The following is a 25123-nucleotide window of genomic DNA, read 5'->3' as shown; positions in this document are numbered from 1 at the left end:
AAGAACTTATTTCACTGACATATGTATGGAAATATGGAGAGATAGGCTAATTTGTGTAACAGAGCTTAATTTAACCAAAATGCTAACTCTGTTTTTTCATGTTTCTCTGTTTCTACAAATTCCATAGTGGCTTGTCTCATTAACATGCATATATATAAAGCTGTATAGTGTTCGAGAGCTGTTAATTGTCTCCTCATCAGCTAGTTTCTCCTCTCGCAGTAAGCTATAGAGAGCTGCCGGTCCAGCCTGTCTTTCAGCTAGCATTGAACTAATGCGCTAATCCAGCTCTTCTTTCTCTCTCTTCCTGTCTCTTTTTCTCTCTCCCTATTTGCCTTTGGTTTTCCTCACACCCATCCTCTTCCTCCTCTCCTCTCCCCTCCACCCATCCCTCCTCAGCCCCCTACAGTGTGAGGAACCTGACTGAATCTTCACTTACACAATATGAGCTGGATAGTAAGTCTTCACATTCACTCTTCTGTGTTTCTGTCATCATCCATTCCTCCAGTGTTGGGGAAGCTACTTTGAAAATGTAGCTTGTCAAACTGCTTATAATTTGATGTAGTTCACCTACAAGCTACTCTGTTGAGAAAGATGTTAGCTACACTACTCTGCTCTACAATAGCAAAACGCAGAAATAACGGCAACACTGAAACTAAGAAAAAATGGCTTCAAATTTGCTTGGTTTTTGTGTGGATTTTGTATTTACTGCCATTTTCACTCTAAATTTTCTCTTAATCTGAGTGTCGTTGAGCAAAATACGTCTGTTATAGGACAGACAACTGAAAATGTATAATTATCTTTTAAATATACTCTCAGTAGGGTTGCCAACTTTCTACCAGCCAAATACGGGTCTTTCTAGCTTTAATTACAGAGCACTTATTTTTTCCAGCGGGGCTCCAGCATGAGATGCGTCACAACGGTTAAAGAGGTCCACCCATAGCTTGTTTACATATAAAACAATTGAAAACATTGTGGAAGGATGCTAAAATTATTTAGGTTTGAACAGCACCTAATACACTTAAAATGAAAACTTCTAATATCTATCTAGCTTAACTTTTAAGAAATACTACTTTTGACAAAAGAATAAAGCTGCAATAAAGCCTGTGTAGCTCAGCGAGTAAAGACGCTGACTACCACCTCTGGAGACACGAGTTCAAATCCCAGGGCGTTCTGAGTGACTCCAGCCAGGTCTCCTAAGCAACCATATTGGACCGGTTGCTAGGTAGGGTAGAGTCACATGGGGTAACCTCATGGTTGCTATAATGTGGTTCTCGCATGAATCTTGAATTGTGTGTGAATGCTGCGGAGAATAGCGTGAAGCCTCCACGAGCACTATGTCTCCACGGTAACACGCTCAACAAGCCATATATGATTAAATGCGCGGATTGACTGTCTCAGACGCAGAGGCAACTGAGATTCGTAATTTGCCACCCAGATTGAGGCGAGTCACTACGCCACCACGAGGACTTAGAGTGCACTGGGAATTGGGCATTCCAAATTGTGAAGGGAAAAAAAAGACTAAAGCTGCAATCAATAGAGAAAGACAAGCATTTTCTTCCCTATTTCAATTTTAAACCTCAAAGAACTGGCTTCCTGTAAAAAATGTGGGTCATCCATTTGTAGACACTAGGCTTTATGACTAATGTGTCAAAAATAGTATTTTATAATTATTATAATAAAAAAAATAGTATTTTTTTATCACAAGTCTTAGTAGTAACTATGTATTATAATGGATTTGTATGGGAGAGAAAAATGTTTTCTTGGATGAAAGTGTTTTTTTTTTTTGTTTCTATAAATAGTGTTCATCACATGGGAAATGTAAAACAATCACAAAAAAGTGTTTTTTACTAAACCTGTACTGTATTGTACTATTAAAATTGCTGCAGTTTTTCTCACCATCATTTAGATGAATCTCTCTTCCAGAACAAGCACTAAAATATGCAATGTAATGTAATGTCACGAATTACTGGTGTTTTTAAAATCACAATGGTGAGAAACAATTATCATGCACTCAAATGCTATATGTCTGACAGAAAACACAACAGAAGATGTGCGCTGATTGTCATTGATTTTTCCCTGGCTGCTTTCTGTCAAGTGTAGCGTCCGTGTAAAGTTTAACAGCCAAAAGGTGTGTGTTTCAGGTCCATTTTCCTGCTTTGTGAAACATTCTCGGCAGTTTGGGTGTGACACTAAAATACAGGACAGACGGCAACCCGTATGGATTTCATATGGAACTCAACTTTGTTCCCTCAAATATGGGACGAATCCATATTATATGGGACGGTTGACAACCCTAGCTATCAGATATATATTTATTAGTATATTAAATATATTGTATATCAATATATAATCTCACCAGTCTATTAGGAACACCTGTACACCTACTAATTCATACGATTATCTAATCAGCCAAACGTGTGGCAGCAGTCTAATGCTTAAAATCACGCAGATACAGGTCAGGAGTTGAGGCTGCAGTGGGCCTACCATCTGTGCACCTCCACAGAAATTGAGATTCATCAGACCAGTCTATGTTTTTCCAGTCTTTAAATGGCCAGTTTTGGTGAGCCTGTGTCTACTGCTGCCTCAGCTTTCTGTTCTTGGCTGACAGAAGTGGAACCCGACATTGTCTTCTGCAGCTGTAGCCCATCTGTCTCAAAGTTTGACACGTGCACTCTGAGATGCTATTCTGCTCACTACAGTTGTACAGAGTGGTTATCTGAGTTACCATAGCCTTTCTGTCAGCTCCAATCAGTCTGGCAATTCTCAGTTGACCCTTTCTCATCAACAAGACATTTCTGTCGCAGAACTGCCGCTCACTGGATGTTTTTTATGTATATATACTTCAACCACAATAGTACTTATTTGCCAGGAAAATAATGAGGGGCCAGCATTTGAACTGCTCTATTTATACATAATATCACCAATTCAGTGAATTATTACATTTTTTTCAGTTAAATTAACCATCCGAATGAACCAATTCACTAAAATTACTATAAGACTTCCCAATGCATCTAGTAATCCAAAAATAATCAGATTAGATTACCTAAAAAGTACAATCTATACAATTACTGATTACAGTTTTAGTTGTGTCATTTGAAATCAGTACCAGATAACATCAGAAGTAATCCACCTACTCCTTGTTGCTGGAAAAGCTACTCTGTTTTGAACATGGCTGAACTACTGTCACGCTACAGAAGAATGTAGTTATGTTGTTTGTAGTGTCACTACTTTTTGTTTAGTTACTCCCCAACACTGCTTTTTATCCTGCCAAACTCAATCTCTGAACTCCAGTAACAACTCTTTCTCACACCTCGTTTACTCGCCCACATGAGAGCCCAACTCATTTATCTCTCCTCGTAAATCTCTCTGCTCTCATTTCTCTTCAAACTGTCATTGACATTCCCTTACTACATCTCATTTCATTGGGCTTGGATCATTATGTTTTAGCACCACTTAAGGTTTTCTCATGTGATATTGAATAGCGTGTGTGCATATTTTCTCCATTGTTCAGATCTGAATAAACACAAGCGTTACGAGATCAGACTGAGTGTGTATAACGCTGTTGGGGAGGGGCCCACCAGCTCACCCCAGGAAGTGTTTGTGGGAGAGGCGGGTAAGGATACAGAAGTTTCTTCTTGATGCTCCAACTCAATATTTTTAATTTCACAGTCACTAATAAATGTTGGTGCGGCACTGCTGTTAGTCAGTATTAGGTTGAATCTCATGAAAACATGTCTAGGTCAATCATTTCTGGAAAAAAATGTAGGAAGATGTTTTGCATTGTGGCATTATTATAATGACAATTAAGCACATTCCAGGTGTTTTACTTTTGAGAGTCCATTATGCCGGTTTCACATATGAGCAGGTGTGAGCAACGCATTTTAGTTTCTGCGCTCGTGTTAACAGGTTACACCCTTCAGATTGCAAGCGTGAGTCACGAGGTGAAGCTTCCCAGATGCGGCAGTTAGCGGACAGTTTCAGCACCGAGCCTATTTTTGCCATGCGGCTCATGCTGAACTCAACAGCTCTGGGGCAGTAGACAATTTAAATAATCGGGAAATTATAGAAAAGAAACAAAAGCAGATCAAAAATATTTAAACCGAACCTACAATACACTACAAATTATAGGTCTGCACGCATGCAAACACAAAATAACTGAATAAATGAAACGATTAATAAATCAATAAACTTTTGCCGTGTTGTGTATATATACAGAGGTCATTTAGAAGAGATGGACCACTGGTATTAAAACGAATGGGAGAAATTGGAATGCCCGCCTTACAGGAAAAGAGCCAGATAAAGACATCACCTGTCAATCAACTCAAGAATGTGAATGCGCATTAGCTGATCCAGCCTGAACATTTAAAAAAAACAAAATTATACTATTGTTGTCAGATTTTACTGCTGACTTTAAATATGTTCTTTGATCATAATCATGACCAACCGTTGTGGAAATTTCAGTCTTTCCCCATTCAAGTAGATAGGAGTTGTACGTTTATGCCGATTGTTTACAAAGAAAAAGCTGACCAGCCTGCCTGAGATCTTTCCAAAAATGACCGCAGAGTGGACTGACTTGCCTTGAAAGGGACTTGCAGTATATATATTAATCAATCACGACCAAGTATGGTGATAAACAAGTGCAAGTGACAGCCCACCATTGCCGTGGGAACCTAGAAAAGAGACGCGGCCAATGTGAAAGCCCAAACGCAACGCATTGCTCGCACCCACTCACGAGTATATGTATGTTATTCTCAATCGTTATTCTTATTTGATTCTCATTACTATTATACAGTCATGTTTTACTATATTAGTTTTTAGTTTTTTATATATATATATATATATATATATATATATATATATATATATAAACATTATTAGAAAAGTACAATAATAGAATGATTGATTAAAATGAGCATAAATTAAAAGTAGTACAACAAATACTAGCATGACGTATTGATGCTTTACAATTGTTTTAGTTTTTTTGCATTACGGTAATATGAATTTGGATTGGGGGGCATGTTTTTCAATTGTCATGAAGAAAAATCACAATGCAAAATATCTTAATGGTACTAAAAAAAAGGCATTGTATTCTTTAAGCAAAATGTAATATTGTAGTTCTTTCTTCTGATTTTTGGGTGAAATATGACCCAAACATCTTCTTGACAGGGTTCTTGAGATTCACCTTTAAAGTCTAAAAAACAAAAAGTAGCTCAGACTGTCTAGGTTTTTGCTATTGCTAAGGTGGAACTTCATTATTTCTCTGTGTTATCATCAGTGCCCACCGCCCCGCCTCAGAACGTCGTTATCCAGTCCTCGACAGCCACTCAGCTTGATGTCACATGGGACCCTCCCCCAGTGGAGGCCCAGAATGGAGATATTCAAGGCTATAAGGTAAAAACTTTTAAAAGACCTTACCTGTATTTTAAAACAGTGGCCCTCCAACTATGATACTTTGATCGCCCTATGATGGTTCACCACACAATTCCAAGTACACCTAAAGGAATGCTCCAGGTTCAATACAAGTTCATTGTTAAGTGTGCATTTTTGTGCCAGCGTCACCAAACGAACAGCAAAAAAATGTGACTGTTAAAACACTCTACCTGTCTTCCACTGGTCCAAACAGATAGTCCCACCCCAAACTCATGTCATTGGTTAAGCCAATGTTGTTATGTTGGGCCGCTCAAACAAACAAGAGCAATGATTTGATAACACCACAGAATCACAGTTTACACTTTTTGGGAAAATCACCATACAAATGACTTACAGCCCACATTCTTACGTCAACAGTGTGTGGAACAAACAGTTTACTATTCTGTTCGAATAATAACTAGGTGACTAAGTCTACCATATTCCAGATGTATTTGTGATGTGTCTTTCTAGATTTATTATTGGGAGTTTCAGCTACAGAATGAGACTGAGAGACTCCGCACTCTGTTCCTGCCTGAGCTGAGCGTGAAGTTAAAGAACCTGACTGGCTACACCACTTACATGATCAACGTGGCTGCCTTCAACGCTGCAGGCGATGGCCCACGCTCTTTGCCCACCAGAGGGCGTACTCAGCAAGCAGGTGATCCAAAAGTCAATGCAAATTACATCAATCAACAACCAGTGAAGTGATCATCATTCTTAAACCGTCCAATCTGTAACAGCTTGAATATTCTAGGGCTTTGAGCCCACTGTTTCCCCAAAGCTCCTTGCTGAGAAGGTTATTAATTTTGAATTGGAGAGAAAGATCACATCATGCAGAATGCATGAGGGCTGTGGTATTATGTTATGAAGGAGATGTCTTTGAGTTTTCGGCGGTTGTCCATGGGAACGGAAGCCCATAATAGTTCGTTTTTGACTGGGAGCTGGGAACCGGATTTGAGAAAATGGGCCACATGTAGCGGAAGTTTTTGGCCTTTTAGCATGAGGAGAGCTGTGTGATTTACAATAGTTAATTCTGCCTTTTTCCACTGTCTTGAATAGAGTGACAGTATAGAGTGGATGTAACAATGAGAACAGTTAAGGCAAGACTCTTGACATAGCTTGCACCAAGACGCTGGGAGATGAGCCAATGCAAGCCCCCTTGCCAAACTTCCGGAGGGCAAGCATCTTACATTACTACAAGATTAATCTATGCTCTCATAACACAAAAGTGTTTAAATATGAATGGACTGAAAAGTAGTGTTATCACACTCTGAATGTTGTATCGCAATGTGGATGTAGAGCAAGACTTTTTGCATCTAGCAATATCCAGTGTCTTGAATCATTCCCGGTTAAAAAAATCTCCCGGTAAAAGATGCTGGCTACCACCCATGGAGTGCACTGGTTCGAATCCCAGGGCGTGCTGAGTGACTCCAGCCAGGTGTCCTAAGCAACCAAATTGGCCAGGTTGCTAGCGAGGGTAGAGTCACATGGGGTAACCTCTTCGTGGTCATCGGTGGGGCGCGTGGTGAGTTGAGCGTGGATGCCGCGGTGGATGCCGTGGTTATCAAGCCACGTGATAAGGTATGAAGTGATAAGACTTCATTGCCATGAAGACAGATCACCGGTAAACCTGGTAATCATTTTATCACACTAAAAACAAATAGAACATGTTAACATGTACAGGTATGTTTACATATTGTGGATATATTTTTGAAACAGTGGGTATTTTAATGTTTAAAGACTGGCCCCATTCACTTTATAACTGTATAAAAGGTACATATTTTAATATACTGAAAAAGAAGAAGGAAAAAAAACAGTAAAAATGATACTATAAACTAAAATATAAACCCTTCAACAAATTAAAAATTATATATTTTCCCAAAATAATTAAACAATTATATTTATCATATACTGTATGTCATATAATTTAAGATAATATTGTTCTTTATATATTTTAATAAATTCTTTATTAAATATAACCATATATTTAAATATTAATAGTAATATATTTAATACCATCATATTTTAAATCCACACATTTTTGCCACAATTTGTAACTGCATGTGCTAAGTACCTAATAAAGTGCAAACTTGTTTATTCACCAAAGTCCATTTTTACTTGGATATTCATTTTAGACCTTGGATGTATAGAAATCAGTCTATCATGATTTAATTAGAGTTTCTCATCCTTCACAGCTCCCAGTGCTCCCAGTTTTATCCACTTCAGTGAACTCACCACCACCTCAGTCAACATGTCCTGGGGTGAGCCCAAGCAGCCCAACGGCATCGTAGAGGGATACCGCATGGTGTACGAGCCCTGCTCACCAGTGGATGGTGAGAAACTACACCACACTAAAAGCTTTCACAGAGCAAATTATTGAGGTAACATTCAGTCAGCAGCTGATTTACACCCATTTAGGGCTGTCATGCTCTTTTTAGCTTACATATTTGCATTCAAAATATGTTAAAGATGAGGCTTCTTTTGGCATGTAATGAATGGCATCCCTCTGTAAAGTTTCCCCACCTTTGCCCTGTCATTGAGCAATGCATGGTTAAAACATTTCAAAGTGTGCTGCATTGGCCAAATTCCACCGTAATTGGGATCAGAGAGGAAATGGAGTTTAAAGATTACTGTGGGCCCATGCTGTCCTCTTAATGACACCAGAGTGGCCAGAACTGTGGGGAAACCAGATGTATTGGGTTGCTGTTTACTGAGGAGCCATTCTCAAAATCTGGAGGAGACTCCTCAATGGCAAAGACCCAACTTTTCTATTAGTTTAATACATAGAGCATGACTTTGTGTAATGTTTACACATATATGAATATAAATGTAAAATAATGTGTATTTGTATGTGTCATTGACCCTTCCAAGCCCTGCTTTATAAACATTACTGACCAATCCTACCATAATGGGATAGTTCACCCAAAAATGAAACTTTTTGTCATTATTTACTCATGTCAACATCACCCTCAAACCCGTATTTTGGGTGAACTAATCCTTTAAAAACTGTTGCTGTTCACCATATTAACAGATAAGCTTGAGTCTATGGAAGTTGTGTGTGTTTGGATAGTTTTAATCACATTGCTGCATATTAATGGGTATTCTGAAAAAAGCAACAGTAAACAAGAATAGCAGAGTTTAGCAAAGGTAATTTGTTAGTGTTAGGGTAAATTATCTCACTGTAGCATGGTATCTAGAGTTTGAGTGTTTCTTCTACAGACTCCTCTCCTCACACTTCAGGTGTTAGTAAGATTGTCACTGTGGATGTGAAAGGCAGTGCCCCATTGTGGATGAAAATCAAGGATCTTGCAGACGGAGTTACCTACAACTTCCGCATTCGTGCCAAGACCCTTACCTATGGACCAGAGATCGAGGCCAACATCACCACTGGCCCAGGAGAAGGTCTTGTTGCCTGATTTTTGCTCATATTTAGCTATATATATTAAAGGGCGGTAAGCTCAAATAAAATTTCATACATGACAAACATCGCTGAATACTTGCAAATAAGAAAGCATTTTTCTTTTCAGGGTTTTACAGAAAGCAGCATTCTGCAACGTGATATAAATGTGAATGCCATTTATCTTACACCATTTAAGTGATTAAGAGAAAACTGTTTAACACACCTATGTTTTTGAAGAGTGCACATATGTGTAGAGACCAGATAACTAATATTACAAGTATCAATAAGTCAACACAGCAGAAATAATTCAACACCTTTGGGAGTACAGTAGGAAAAGAGAAAATCACACACACACTTTAAACTATAACAAATTTTACACATCAATTTAAAGTATCGACTACTGTCCCTCACATCCATGTATATGCGCTCAAGTACATTGGGGGAATCCCAGACTTTGACATAAGAAGGAAATCTATGTCTTCATCTGGAAATAAAGCGAAGCAACAGAAAAGAAACATAGCTATAAGACACCATGTTTGTTATTTATTCCAGAAAGCTACTTATTGACCTAGCCGCATGTATTTAGGATCAAAGAGAAAGCCAATAACACAGTGCATGTAAACGCGCACGCCGCTTTCGAGTCTTAAGGAGCTTTCTTGCAATAAACCGGTTTCTGGTGTCCATGCAAACAAGCTCACTGAAAAGGTGTCCTGAGAAATCACACCTGGTACTTTGACATCCCTTGGTTCTGTAAACAAACAAACAAAAAAAAAACATTCAGCGGGACATTTTCATTAAGATTTAAGTCCCTCAAAGAAATCCTGACCCCCTTGGGTAGTTGTTTGTAATGCCTAAACAAAAATGTCTGTTACTAATTCCTGCTAAAGCTGATCAAGTAAATACAGTCAGTACTTAAACTATTAAACTATTCATTTACCATATTGGACTAAATTCAACATAATGATATAATTACTTGAAGTACTTGAAAATGTTAGCCAAGCAGGATAATTGAACCATAGGTAATGCAATATGGAATGTTAGCATGGCATGCTAATCGTTTAGCATGCTGACATGTACAATGAGAACTTTAATTTGACCATCTGTTGATTTGGTTATATCATGGTATGTCATATATAGCTTGCATGAAAAAACATTCTAAGATTTACCATGCCAGACATTGCTGACATTCCTTACAAAAATCTAAACTAATTTTGCAGCAATTTTTCCATGAACTCTCGATTTAAGTAAGGGATTGGGTTTGCTAACATTTTTTTTAGTTTTTTTTTATTTTTGGAGAAAGAGATGTGGTGGAAGTTAGCATAATGGCTGAAATTTACTAAATCACTTTTAAATACATGTTTAATGCTTTTCAAAGGCAATACATTTTTTATTTGTTATGTCACTTTAAAAACTCTACTACTGAGGTTCTGTTTGCAGAATTTATTGCTGTGTTGTTAGTCTTTTTGCAGACTGTTGCTTTATTGCTACATTTGTGATACAGGTGCTCCTGGGCCTCCAGGTGAGCCATTTATCTCCCGTTATGGCTCTGCCCTCACCCTCCACTGGTCCAGCGGTGATCCTGGCCGTGCCCCCATCACACGCTATGTCATAGAGGCCAGGCCATCTGGTGAGTTAAAGAAAAACCACAGAAACTGTGCAATTTTGTTAAAGGTTTTTATAAAATTGTGAGGAATCAATGTATCTTATTGCCAACAGATGAAGGATTGTGGGATATTCTCATCAAAGATATTCCTAAAGAGGTGACATCATACACTCTCAACCTGGATATGCTCAGAGAAGGGGTCACCTATGACTTTCGTGTTATTGCAGTGAATGATTATGGCTATGGGTCTCCAAGTGCTCCATCTCCTTCAATATCAGGTGAGTAAACTTGAAAAAGTTGAGGAAGTTTAAAGGAATAGTTCACCCCCCAAAAAATATGGCATTATTTACCCTCATGTTTATATGACTTAATTTATTTTAAAATATAAAAGTTGATTTTGTAAAATAATATCCTATCCGCTCTGTTCTATTTAAAAAGTAATTGGGGACTGGGTCTGTTAAACTGCAAAATGTGAAGAAAGCACCTTAGAAGTATCATGAAATCCATATGACTTGTATGCTGTATTCAAGTCTTCTGAAGCCATTTATTAGGTTTTGTGTGAGGAACAGATCATGATTTAAGTCATTATTAACTGATAATCTTAAACTCCACCGAAGCTCTGAAATTGAACGTGAAAGTCTTGTGGACTACAATAATGACGCAGTGATACTATTTTAATTCAAAAGACATTGGTTCTCATGTAAATTTTCATGTAAAAGTTTCATTACCAAATGTCATTGACGTCAATGACGCTATACAGTTGAAGTCAGAAGTCATTAAACTCATTTGTTAACCACACAACAAATTTAATATTTGCAAACTATTGTTTTGGCAAGTCGTTGTGCATAAATCTACTTTGTGCATATCACAAGTCATTTTTCCAACAATTGTTTACAGACAGATTGTTTCACTTTTAATTGACTAAATCACAATTCTAGTGGGTCAGAAGTTTACATACACCAAGTTAACTGTGCATTTAAGCAGCTTGGAAAATTCCTGCCTTTAGACAATAAGCCAATTAGCTTCTGATAGGAAGTGTACTGAATTGGATGTGTACCTGTGGATGTATTTTAAGGCCTACCTTCAAACTCAGTGCCTCATTCCTTGACATCATGGGAAAATCAAAAGTAATCAGACCTCAGAGAAACAATTGTGGACCTCCACAAGTCTGGTTCGTGCTTGGGATCAATTTCCAAATGCCTGAAGGTACCACATTCATCTATACAAACAATAATACGCAAGTATAAACACCATGGGACTATGCAGCCATCATACCGCTCAGGAAGGAGATGCATTCTGTCTCCTAGAGATGAACGTAGTTTGGTGTAAAAAGTGCAAATCAATCCCAGAACCACAACAAAGGACCTTGTGAAGATGCTGGAGGAAACAGGTAGACAAGTATCTATATCCACAGTAAAACGAGTCTTACATCAACATAACCTGAAAGGCTGCTCAGCAAGAAAGAAACCACTGCTCCAAAACCACCATAAAAAAGCCAGACTACAGTTTGCAAGTGCACATGGGGACAAAGATCTAACTTTTGGATCTTACTTTCGTCTGATGAAACAAAATGTAACTGTTTTGCCATAATGACCATCATTATGTTAGGAGGAAAAAAGCTGAGGCTTGCAAGCCAAAGAATACCATCACAAATTGAAGCATGGGGGTGGCAGCATTATTATTACATGTATTATTCTGACATTTCTGACAAGTAGTGATCCTAACTTACCTAAGACAGGGGATGTTTTCTACAATTAAATGTCAGGAATTGTGAAAAACTGAGTTTAAATGCATTTGGCTAAGGTGTATGTAAACTCTGACTTCAGCTGTATTTGATTTTAGAGCTACAGTGAAAGGGAAGATTTTCAGTGAATAACAACTTAAATTTGTGTCTGTTTGTCACACAAAGCTATCATATGTCTTCAGAAGACTTGGAATAGTGCATGAGTTGTATGGACTACTTTTATGGTGCTTTTGTTTTGTCATTTTGGAGCTTAACAGTGCCAGTCCCCATTCACTGTTATTATATGGAAAAGGGTTGCCAAACTTTCCTTACTATTACATGCTGTGTAGAGTATAATATTAATAAAAGTAATTTACACAACCTTCCTTTCTCCATTACCAGCCCAAAAGGTCTCCCCCTTTTATGAGGAATGGTGGTTTCTGGTGGTGATCGCTCTTGTGGGCCTCATCTTTATCCTACTACTCGTATTCATCCTTATCATACGTGGCCAGAGTAAAAAATACACCAAGAAAACAGACTCAGGTGAGTCAATTAGCCAAAAATACAGAAAATACTGTAGATCCATAATGTCTGATAGTTACCCTGATTGCCTGTTCTGCTCTGCTTACTGATGTGGCTAAAATGAGATGGACTCAAACATTCACCTCCAATTTTTCTCTGCGGGTATTGTCATAGCACTATGGGGGAAAAGTGATTTTCCACTTGCGAGAGACTTAGGGAATCAATAGCAGCTTCTTTTTGCTTCAGTTGGTATTGGTCATTACTATTAACTTAATTGCTGACTCATTTAGCTGCCTCGGAGGGTAGCAGTCTGATACCTAACCAAAATCACATCACTTATTATCTCAGGTCTTGTGTCAGCTTGGAAAGCAAGACCTTTTTGTCAAGAGACTGCAATTTTTGAGTCTGATTTCTGAGTGTCACAACACTCAGTGGGTCTCATTCCCTAACTGTCACCACAAGAATAGTAAAACATTAAAAATTGAACACTGAACAATGTCTGAATGAAAATGCAAAACTGTTTGTGTGAGGGTTAGTTCTACCGGTAGGGTTATGGGATAGAAACTCTAGAATCATTAGCTCAGTATCAAAACAATAGAACAGTCCACACCATGAAATATAAGCAAATGTGGGCGTGTGAGGAGTTCTCACGTGGCTGCATGTGGGTTTGTTTTGGGAGAGTTAGTGCTCTGTCAGGGCCAGGGTCTGTGCACAGGGCTGTGGATGAGTGAGGCAGTACAAGGCAAATGTTTGTGTGGGACACAAAGGGCTTCTCTCAAGGTCGGCCCCACCTAGTTCTGTTTGGTGCTGATCTAACAGTGCCAGCTTGTTTTACTGAAGTCCAGAGAGGCCAAAAGTCCAGCAAGTTTATTGATAACACCATCCATATAGGCTGAGAGGTCACTGCATTACTCACCTGAGTTCAGAGTTTGTGAGTGTGTCAATAAAACAAGAGGGTGGCAAATGGAGATCTTAGCTTTTGAGATCAGAGGTTTTCTGACTTAAAACGATGCATGCTGAATTATCTAAGATAGATAGATAGACAGACAGACAGACAGGCAGGCAGATGGACAGGCCGATGGACAGACAGACAGACAGACAGATGGATAGACAGACAGACAGACATACCGATGGACAGACAGATAGATAGACATATACATAGATAGGTAGATAGACAGACAGATAGATAGACAGACAGATTGATAGAGAGACGGAAGGATGGACAGACAGATGGATGACAGACAGACAGACAGACAGATCAAATCAAATCCTCAGAGTATCTTCTTATATCTCTATATAGAGTCCCACTCGAACTGTACATCACTGCCCCTCTCACATGGAGAGATGGTGCGGCTGGATGAAGGACGCTTCCCCGCTCTAGAACTCAACAACCGTCGACTTTCTGTCAAAAATTCCTTCTGCCGCAAGAACGGAATCTACACCAGGTCAGTATAGATCTGCATGATTTCTGATTGAGATTTGTTATAAGCATGTTTGGTGATATAACTTTACACAGCTCAATATAAGCACTAGACCATAAATATGTAATAGAATAGTTTTTTTTTTAAGCTAATATAATGGGGAGTTTTTTCTGGCAGTTTTTTTGTGTGGTAAAGTACTGTGTGCTGATCAGGACATTATTTGCACAATGGATTTCATTCCCAAATGGCTACAAACAAAGAGTCAGAGTGGCATGTATTCTCTCCACACACAGTGCTTTGGCCCGGCCATTGATTTAAATTTTACTTCAGGCATCCTTTAAATGGATTGAGTTGGCATGGGTTCTAATGACAGATGCTTCTTACAAATTTCCAACTGCAATCTGTCAGCTGAAAAGAACACAGCAGACTGTAGAGGTTAGACCACTAAGAACCCCCTCCTTCATGTCTTATTTGCATTCATACTGCATTCTGTTGAAAGTATCCACTTACGTAAGCGCCTTCAACACAACGTCTTTCTCAACATGCATGAAGATACTCCATATAGAAATATTGACCATATTGATGATGAACATACTGTGTCCTCTGTAGGATAAGGACTAAGAAAGAGTGTTCTTCAGGAGAGTGAGGAAATTCTACAATGATTTCAGGGGATTCAAATTTCTACAGGAAAGTTTTGGGCTGTAGTCATTTGAGGTTTGTCACGGACTTTAGAGTCTTTTGTCGGCCCTAGCACAAATAGACAAATGTCAATTTTTAGACTTCTTTTTAACAAATTAATTATGTTCTTAATTTCTTGTGAAATACTTGAGACAGTTCAATACTGATCTAACACTGTATCCTAACATGCATGACACAACGTGTTTTTAGCGATAAGTTATTTGACAGTTCACACTGAAAGCAAAAAAGCGTTGTGATGCAACACAATCACAGTCAATGAGACCAATAAGATTTCACTGTGCACAATGGCTCAAAAATACAAATGGAAGCGAACAACAATTTTCTATCAATTTTCATGTTTCAGGCTGGTTAGGGCACGGGGTACTGGAAAGTGCTTGAGCAGTATACCGTTGCTGTAGTACCTTCTTAGGTAACAATATGTGACCCATCTGACTAACTTATAATAAAAACATTTTGTGACTACTGAAATGTTAAAATCCTCTACTATCTAAACCCCCCACAACCTTTTGTTTTAAAACATCTGAAAAAATAAGCAGCTGAATTGCTGCCTTGGTGCCAAAAGACCTTTGTACATCAAAGATGTCATGAATATGAGAGATTAATCACCGTCAAATGGCCCTTTCCCATTAAAATTATTAAGTGTCAGATATCACTGAAATAAATGCCATAGAACACATAATAGCACACTGAAAAAGTATACTTTGGCCTTCACCCAAACCCCCCTATATTTGCACCTGCTTCAAGACTTAAACTGCAGAAGACATTTAATTTTGGCTTTCCTTGGATAAACATGAATAGTATACAAAATGGCTCTACGGCATTCTCATTATTCTAATTGCAGTGATCAGAAGTTTGTTCTCAGATCTCTTCGTCAATAAGTTTTTGGGCTACTTAGCTTGATTGAATGAAGGGATGGGTTGGCTTTCTGAGCTTCCTCTGGTGGTAATTGGAGAAGCCGCTCTGGCCTATTATGGTGGAATGACCTGGGGGGGGGGGGTTGTGCTGGTTTTCTGCCCAGTTGCAAAGGCCTGGGATGTGGATCAAAGGGGACTAGGCAGTGGAGAACTTCCACTTGGATGCAGTCCTGCTAATAAGCTGAGGTCTAGATGGAGCCACAAGAGATATCTTTAATGAAGGTAGAAAAGGAAAGGGTTGGGTATGAGACAGAATAGATTAGGATGAATAAGGAGTTGAAGGATATAGTGCTCGTGAATAACGGAAAGCCCTCTCTGGCTGCTGTGGGGGTGTTGGCGTCTGTTTGACATTGCTCCGCCCCTCTGTTTCAACCCTTCTCAAACCTCTGCCTCCTTTGAATTTTAAACAGATAAAATGTCATAACCTTCCCCTCCCCCCAGTTCCTTGCTTTTATCTCAAGGGGCCTATTTTTGCTGGAACAACCCCTCCACCACCAGGGCTTTCTATAAGTACACAACTCGTGCATGGTCCTCTTGTTCATTTTCAGTTTGAACAAAGCATTGTGCATTTCACCATTGATGCACTTGGCTGGTGGTTGCCATGTTTTTCAGAAACCCTCTTGCATCCTTATTAGGGCTTGGTGGCTCTCCAAATATCAAACATGTATTAACTTATTAGCGCCCTGCATAGCTCTTTAAAGTCTCTTTCCTATGTGAGCTATTTCAGCTTGTTTCATTTTCTAAGCCGACTAAAGTAAAGTACTGAACCAGGGAAGCTTAGCAGCCGCAGTTCAAAAGCTAATGTCTCCAGTGACCTTGGCTTTGAGCTTAGCAGGCCTCATTATGGCAAATCAAGTAAACTCACCTTGCCATGCGACAACCCCTTAGCCATCATTTTTAATAAACAAGCAGACTGTTTCAAAGAATTACAATGCAATGTGATTCATAGCCCCTGAATCTGTCTTTAAAGGGCAAATTTGCTATTCTTTCTCGTGAGAATGCTCAACGTTTTTCCTGGAGCATGTAGCTTTCGGTTTCTGCAAATTTATTCATCCAATCAAAAGCGTTATGTGTTTCTCGTGATGATTTTAAAACCCGTGTTGTTTAGTTTTCTGTCTGTTTTAAAGGGATAATTCACCCCAAAATTAAGTGTTGTTCTGACCCCAAATTATTTTCTATGTTTCTCCCATGAAAACCAAAATTAGATGCATTATGTCAGGTTTGACTTCATTGGTGTCAAACGCCATTGGAGATTGTTCTCGACGAGGCAAATACAAACTGCATATGAGATTTTAGGGCTACAGCATACAATAGGTGAAGATTATGAGTAATCATTCAATTAGTTTATTTCTCAGTGAAAGTTATTGTATGGCTTCAGATTATTTGAAATATAGCATATATAGATTAGCATGAACACCTTTTGTAATACATTGGTGGTTATATGTCCTTTTTGGTGTTTGCAGTATAAGGGCAGAAACAAACTCTACTCAAGTATGTGAACGCAAACGCGTCTTGCAACGCATGAATACCACATAATTGCTCTTGTAGAGGAACCAACTTAAGGCTTAATTTATATTAATATTGTACAGCATAGTAAAGCCTCTCTCTTTTTTCCCACTTTCTCTTTCTTCTTCCACTAGATCTCCACCACGGCCCAGTCCCGGCAGTCTGCACTACTCTGATGAAGATGTCAGTATTAAGTACAATGACCTGGTCCCAGCTGAGAGCAGTAGCCTGAACGAGAAGCCCTCAGAAGTGTCTGACTCTCAGGTGATTCACCCCTGACAGGACAAATTCATTTCTAAGAACAGTTCATGTTTCCTAATGTTGTCTCATATGTAAAGTCAACATAAAAATTCAAATGGGCCCCATTCATTTTCTTAATACACATATGTTCATATTGTGCTCAGTGCATCGTTTCATGGTATTCCAAATTAAAATATGCTTGTCTTTGTAATCTGTTTTCAAAATGTAAGAACTTGCTTGGCCTGACATCACAAATCACTACTTTTTCTTCGCCTCCCCTCCAACACCTGGCTCCATTCTGGTGCGAAACGGTCACTTTTCATGATCAAATCAATTATGGAAGGATAGCATCGAGTTCTGCTCTACTTTATTTCTTGTTGAAAATCTTGTTACAATCAGAAATTACGGTAAAATGGAAACTTACTTATTCAGGCAATTATCTAATCAGCCAGTTGTATGGCAGCAGTGTAGTGCATAAAAACATGCAGATACGTGTCTGGAGCTTCGATTAATGTTCACATCAACCATCAAAATGGGGAAAAAAAATTATCTCAGTGATTTTGACCATGCCATGATTGTTGGTGCCAGATGGGCTGGTTTGAGTATTTCTGAAACTACTGGATGTTCACGTACAGCAGTATCTATAGTTTACTCAGAATGGTGCCAAAAACAAAAAACATCCAGTGAGCGGCAGTTCTGCAGACAGAAATGCCTTGTTAACGAGAGAGGTCAGAATGGCCAGACTGGTTCGAGCTGACAGAAAGGCTATGGTAACTCAGATAACCACTCTGTACAAATGTAGTGAGCAGAACAGCATCTCAGAATGCACAACACAATCAAATCTTGAGGCGGGTGGTCTACAACAGCAGAAGACTACGTCGACCATAGTTTTCTAATAAAGTGCTAAGTGAGCGTATATCACTCACGGTTTCTTTTTCCATCTGTAGATTTTATGGACATCATTTAACATGTAAATGAAGTGTTTTATTCATTAAACACACACAAAATTCTAAAGGTCAATCCCCCACTGGAAAGAAAAATCACAAAATCTCAATTGTTTGTCCAAGGCATCAATGAGATTAAATGGAGAGCAAATGGAGATGTTTGCCTAAATCTCCTGCCTCTCAGATTTTTCTCCTTAGAAAAAGTAATCTCTACCTTTTTATTATTTTTTATTATTTATTTTTTTCCCAACACTTGTGTAAATAGATAGATATGCTTCAGTTTTGCCTCTACATGCTGCTGAAGCATGGAGGATTTTTTATATTGTTGATTTTGGGCAAACACATGGCAAACACTTTGGCAAAGTTTAATAAGCAGTAATACAAGTTATTGATTCAGACCTTTTCTTACAGAGGACAGCTGGTAGACAAATCCAGTCAGTCTGTAGAGCTTTTGTCCAATCTCAACCCTCATCATTAAACTTCCTTGTTTTGTCATCTATGTGGCTCTCTAAATAATGTTATCCCCTTTTTTAGGAGTTGATTATTTTTTTCTTAAAAAATATCTACTCCTCAAAGTTTTGATCCTTCAGATAATTCTGATCAAAGAAACAGTTCACTGATAAATGTAAATTCTGTCATTATTTACTCTAAGGGCCCTATTTTAAGAGCGCTAAGCGCTACACCATAAGTCATACACGCAAAGTAATGGGAAGTTTTGATATATTCGTGCAAGTATACACTAAGTCTGGGCACAAGTGAGTTTGACAAAATTGCATGCGCAAAGCATTAATGGGTTGGGTCAAGTGCAATTTGAATCTGAGGTTCTTCTCTGGCACTGTCTGCATTTTCAATTCCCTCTCAAGCACCAGCGATTTAAACAAAGACAGCACATTCATAGGAAGTTGGTAGTGTAAATGGACTCTATGCAATTAATTAGAATAATAGAAATATGGACTTGCATTCTTTTGTGCATTAACAATTGAATTAATTACAATTGAAAAATAAACCTTGAATAATAGATTGTTTACATTCACAACAGTGATTGTCAGGGACATTGTTTGGACATACACTTTATTAACATCTGTTGGTGGAAATCTCCAAACTGCAAATTCGGGAACGGATTTTAGACTGAGATTAAACCTGCTTTTGAAACGTCTTAGCACAGTTACCTATTTCTAAGGAAAATAGCAAATACAAAAAATAAAACACAAACATAAAACTCCCACAAGTGGGAAAAACAAACACAGAATACCCTGTAGGGGAAACTGTAATATGGGCTGGGGCAGAGGGTAACGGAAACCAGGACCGACAGGACCGAAGAAGGATGGGAGAATCACAGACTGACCAAATACACAAGCACACAAGATGAACTGGCACTGGATAGCACACATGAGGAGACTAAAATAGGGAAGGATATCAAACAGGTTAATGCAGGCAGGTGTAACAAATGAACTATTAATTGGCAAACAAGGAGACAGAATATGACATAAGACAGAGAGATACGTGGAAACAAAAACAAAGCCATGTGCTCCCACAAGACAACAAAACACCCGAATGGCATGAATGCACATCAACAAGACAATGAGGCAATACACGCCCATGCCAACCAACAAACAAGATGAGAGAATACGTAGTAACCCCAAACAAAGCGATGTCACGCATTCTCAGACTAAAAAAATCCTGAGTGTACATCGCGAGGCAAACGCCATTCAATGCACACAACAGGCGACAAAAACAAGACAGGACACCTGTGCGAGAATTCGGCCACACACACACCCAACACCTTAGACTGAAGCGAGCGAACCTCAGCAGAACATGAAGAGAGCTCGCAACCCGGGTGCTCAACGCGAGCGTGATGCAAGGTGCATCCATATTCGCAAGAGCCAGACAAACTATTGATGGAAGTGCATGCTGCCAAGTTGACATAATCACGATGCACCCTTGTCAATAACAGACAGACATGGAGCATGAGTGTCCGGATCCCAATAATGATCTACACCGAACCAGACAAGAAGTCAGGATCCAGACACCGTGCTCCCGGCATCCCAAAACGGTAACGTAAAAAAAATACACAAGAAAGACAAAATGAGCACTTACATAAAACAGAAAACACCACTTAAAGGGAGGGAAGGGAGGGAACCTAAGGAAAGGGACGGGGTCCGACGGCCTGGGAGGAGGACTCAGGGCAAATGTGGGGCCTGGTGGCATGGGAGGCGGCCTCAGGGCAGAGGTGACAGAATACTGGGCGGAGCCGTGGAAGGCTCGGGCACTGGCCACAACTGAGGAATGGCCTCTGTGGCCGTGAACACCGGCAGAAACTGGGGGAACTGTCTCCTTGGCCGTGAACACCGGCAGAAACTGGGGAACAACCTCCATTGCTGGGAGCGCTGGCAGCGACAGGAGAACGGCCTCCGTGGCCAGGAACGCTGGCAATAACTGGGGAATGGCCTCTGTGGCTGGGAATGCTGGCAGCGACTGGAGAACGGCCTCTGTCGCTGGTAGCACTGGCAGAGACAAGGGAATGGCCTCTGTGGTCGGTAGCATGGGTAGCAACTGGAGAGCGGCCTCTGTGGCCAGGAGCGCTGGCAGCGACGGGAATGGCCTGCTTGGCCGTGGACGCTGGCAGTGGCAGGGAAGTAGGTCCCTCCTCCTCCTCCTCATCTGGACAGAGGAAGTACTGCTGCTGTAACAGCCTCCACCTCCAGGAGGTCAGCAGGGGGAACAACCACCACCTCCAGGTGGTCAGCAGAGGGAATGACCACCACCTCCAGGTGGTTAGCAGTGGTGGGCTCGGCTGATGAGCTGGGATTCCCTCTCCACTTCCTCCTTTGAGGTGCGGGGGCAATGGCCGAGGGATCCACCTCCATGTGAGGTGTGCCCATCCTCATCCCAACCTGAGGACGAGAGAAGTCTCCTGAGGCACCGGCTGTGATAACTTCCTCCCATTTAAGGGCTTGCCTGACTGCCTCAGAAATTATTCATCCTCACTCCGTTCTGGAACACAAGACTTAATAGGGTCATTCAGACCGGCCCATTAAAGATCAATTTGGTAGGTCTGATTGTAGCCCAGACCTGAGGACAATGACAAAAACTCTAGAGCACATCCCCACACAGACTTGTCCTCCTGCCTCTTGTCATGCTCTGCATGCTGTAGAGCAGGAGAACCAGATGAATAATAAAAACTGCTGGGTCCATCTTGGCCAGTTCATAATGTCACAATCAGAGGGAATGATGAGGCTCAGGACCCAAACATAGAGTGAAAAATAAAGGTTTATTTAATACAAAAAATAAAACACAAAATCCAACATAAAACTCCCACAAGGGGGAAAATGTAATCCAATCTGGGGCAGAGGGTAACGGGGCACCAGGATCAACCACACCGAAGAGGGATGGGTGAATCAAAAACAGAACCAACACACAAAACCGACTGGAACAAACCAATAGACTGGACGAATGCACAATCACACAAGACGAACTGGCACTGGACAGCACACACAAGGAGACTAAAATAGGGAAGGAAATCAAACAGGTTGATGCAGGGCAAGTGTAACAAATGAACTAATAATGGGCAAACGAGGAGGCGGGGTATAGCGTAAAACAGAGAGTCACGCAGTGATACAGAAACAAAACAAAGCCACATGTTCTTACAAGACAACAAAACACCCAAATGGCATGAGTGCACATCACTAAGACAATGAGGCAATTTACACCCATGCCAAGCGACAAACAAGACGAGAGAATGTGTAGCAACGGCAAACAAAGCGATTTTACGCATTCTCAGACTAAATGTAACATGGTCATACATCGTGAGGCAAATGCCACACGCAACAGGCGACAAAAACTAGACAGGAAACCTGTGCCACACACACAACTGACACCTTAGACTGAAGTGACTGAACATCAGCACAACATGAACACAGCTCGCGACCCGGGCATGCAACACGCGCGTGATGCAAGGCACACACGCATTCCCGTGAGCAAGACAAACTATTGACACGAGTGCATGCTGCCAAGGTGACATACAACCGAAACCACACACTCACACAAAGACAGACCATTAAACACAATACAGACATGAGACGATGATGCCACGGTCCTGTCAGACCTGCTGCGCTTTGCGCACTCACAAATATAGAGCCCTATATGTTGTTATTGGTTTTGTGAAGCATAAACCATTCTTTTCCGTACAATGACACTTGGCTGTCAAACTCACAGGCTATCAAAACACAGCAGAAAAGGTGATGAAGCTGTAACAGAAATTCTCATTTAATTACAGGGCAGTGACAGCGAATATGAGTTGGATCCAAACCGGCAGAAGACCCATTCCTTCGTCAACCACTACATCAGTGACCCCACCTACTATAATTCCTGGCGGCGGCAACAGAAGGGCGTCTCTCGCCCTCCGGCGTATGGCTACGCCCAGCCCGACACAGTGGCGGAACAGGAGTCCCGACCCCACCCTCCTCCACTGCCACCATTGCCACCTCTACAACCCCACAGCAATCCCTCCCCGCAGCCCCAGGGTCAAGCCACCTTGTTCAGGCCTAAAGGCAGCCGGACTCCCACCCCATCACTGCTGTCCTCTGTCAACCACAGCCAGCACACCCTGTACAGGCCCCCGAGCAGCCTGGGCGCCTCCACCCAGGTCCCAGCCACAGGATTCTCCTCATTCGTTTGATACCAGACTCTCATTCCACTGACAACACACTTGGGTGGGACTCCAGCATTGTTGTTGGTCTGATTTTTTTCTTTTTGACTGTATTTTCTTCTTTATTTAAAGAGGAATTGCACTTTGTTGGACATCCTGTGCTGTATTTGGATTTTATTTGGCCACTTAAGTGGGTGTGCAGGTGTACTTTTGGTGTGTATATGTGTGCAAGAGCATTGAAACAGACAATCATTCTGAGGGAATCATTTGTTGCTTGAAAAGGTTTACTTATTCACTTCGAAGAGATTAGTGGATAAACAGAAATATATGTTGAAAAAATATTTTTCAAAACTAAAAATGTGATTGCAAAGTGACAAATACACTATATATAGTGGGGGCCAAAAGTCTGAGACCTCACTGAAAATCTGGGGAAAAAAAGATACATATAAATTGAAGAATTATGAGATTCTGCCCAATTTTAGGTCATTATGCAAATTTGTGACATTGACCATTTTAACTTATTTGTACAAAAGGTAAGCTTTCTGCACCAGATGCTCTTTGGAACATTCTCAAATCATGCTGATTTGATTGCCAACATACTATGAAATTCTGAACTTCATGCACATTTTTCAATTCACCTTTTCACTCATTGTTATGATGATAATATTTTTTTTATAAAAAATATGAACATTGAAAATATTAAAAGAATGCAAAATAGAAATATTTTCACTGTGACCTCAGACTTTGGACCACACTGCTGATGTTTAAAAGTGATGAAAGAGTAAGAACAAATTGCTTTTGACATTGCATTGAATGCTACAGATTTCCAAAGCTATCGTCATTTCTCAGAGGATTGTCAAACTCTATTTGTGTGAAATTGCTCTGATGTATTCGGACACTCAAATTAACATAATTGACAGAATATTTTCAAAACTCATAACAAGTGTGAATTTGTACCAATGGGAAGTTCTTGAAACTGAGGGAAATGTTCTGCTCCTTAGATAACATAACTTTAACACTGAGGAAAAGGGAGTATAGAAGAATTTAATTTCTCTCAGATTCAGTACATGGCCAGTTCCACCTTTATGTATTTTTTGCTTATTATCTGTGTCAAATCAACCATGTAAGCGAAAGAGACATTACAAAGGAAGAAGCTGCAGGCACTACTATCATTTCCTGTCTGTTGTTTGTCATGTCATAATGGTAAGAGAACAAAGGGCATATTTGTTTGCAGTTTTAGGAGCTAGCCGGTGCTATTCTGCCAATGGGTTTTCTTGGAAAGGTCTGGGTTGCCAAACAATGACATCATGTGAATTATCCATGCATTCACATTCATCTCAATGGCAGTTGTTTCGCTGGGATATGTTGCCCTGGAAGTACATTCTGATCAAATTTATAACCCAACAATCATAGCATTATTACTCCAGCAGCCATTTCATGTGAGCTCATATGAGAAAATGTATAAGGCTGAGTAAAAATGATTGTGTGGGTCAATATCATCCAAAGGTACTGGGCATTAGAAGGTCAACACATAGAAAATGAACTACAGTACATGGACTTGCAGTTCACACTAGGAGAGCAGGTGATATTACACTGTGTCCATTGATTTGTACAGACAAGTCACAAACGTCACCGATTCAGTCATGTTCGGGGTTCCATTCATATCCCAAAAAGATTGATAAAAATGTCTACTATTTCAAAAGACATTGTATGTATTTCTCTGAATATATTGTAGAATGTGTTTTTACAGTTCACAGTTTGACAGTGTATACATCCAGTATGCTTATGTGTATGTCAGCAAATATGCTTAATTTATTTATAATCAATTGGTTTTTCTTAACTTAAGAAGAGCAACAGCAGTCTTATGTGGAAACTATTTTAAAGGACTTTAAAGGACAATATGATGAACATGATTTACAATATCTCTGTCTTGTTCTCTGTGAGGTAACTATCACTGTACAATACTTGATGAATTATATTGGACCAAGGCATGGTTCATATCGAAAATAAATTACTCTATTTTTCAGTGTTTTTGACGATCTCTCTTGCTTCGGCTTTTCAAGGGAAGGAACACAAAGATCTCAGCTCTGTAGG

The 25123-nt window shown here is 39.9% G+C and overlaps 1 protein-coding gene across 1 annotated transcript in view; it reads left to right on the top strand.

The window, feature by feature from the left end:
• The window catches only part of LOC127652825 (protein sidekick-2-like), a 225093-nt gene extending 200173 nt beyond the window's left edge, over positions 1-24920 (top strand). The window contains exons 34-45 of the mRNA XM_052139227.1: positions 397-453; positions 3512-3613; positions 5276-5391; positions 5881-6067; positions 7605-7742; positions 8650-8811; positions 10311-10436; positions 10526-10690; positions 12538-12678; positions 13958-14102; positions 17332-17461; positions 22658-24920. Of these exons, the coding sequence (XP_051995187.1) occupies positions 397-453; positions 3512-3613; positions 5276-5391; positions 5881-6067; positions 7605-7742; positions 8650-8811; positions 10311-10436; positions 10526-10690; positions 12538-12678; positions 13958-14102; positions 17332-17461; positions 22658-23059 (1871 nt within the window). The 3' untranslated portion in view covers positions 23060-24920. The remainder of the gene's footprint in view (positions 1-396; positions 454-3511; positions 3614-5275; positions 5392-5880; positions 6068-7604; positions 7743-8649; positions 8812-10310; positions 10437-10525; positions 10691-12537; positions 12679-13957; positions 14103-17331; positions 17462-22657) is intronic.
• The last annotated feature ends 203 nt before the right edge of the window (positions 24921-25123 follow it).

Source organism: Xyrauchen texanus, chromosome 12 (assembly GCF_025860055.1).
Source record: "Xyrauchen texanus isolate HMW12.3.18 chromosome 12, RBS_HiC_50CHRs, whole genome shotgun sequence".
NCBI classification, from domain to species: Eukaryota; Metazoa; Chordata; class Actinopteri; order Cypriniformes; family Catostomidae; genus Xyrauchen; species Xyrauchen texanus.
Note: the sequence above shows the minus strand (reverse complement) of the source record. Positions and strands in the feature narration are given on the sequence as shown.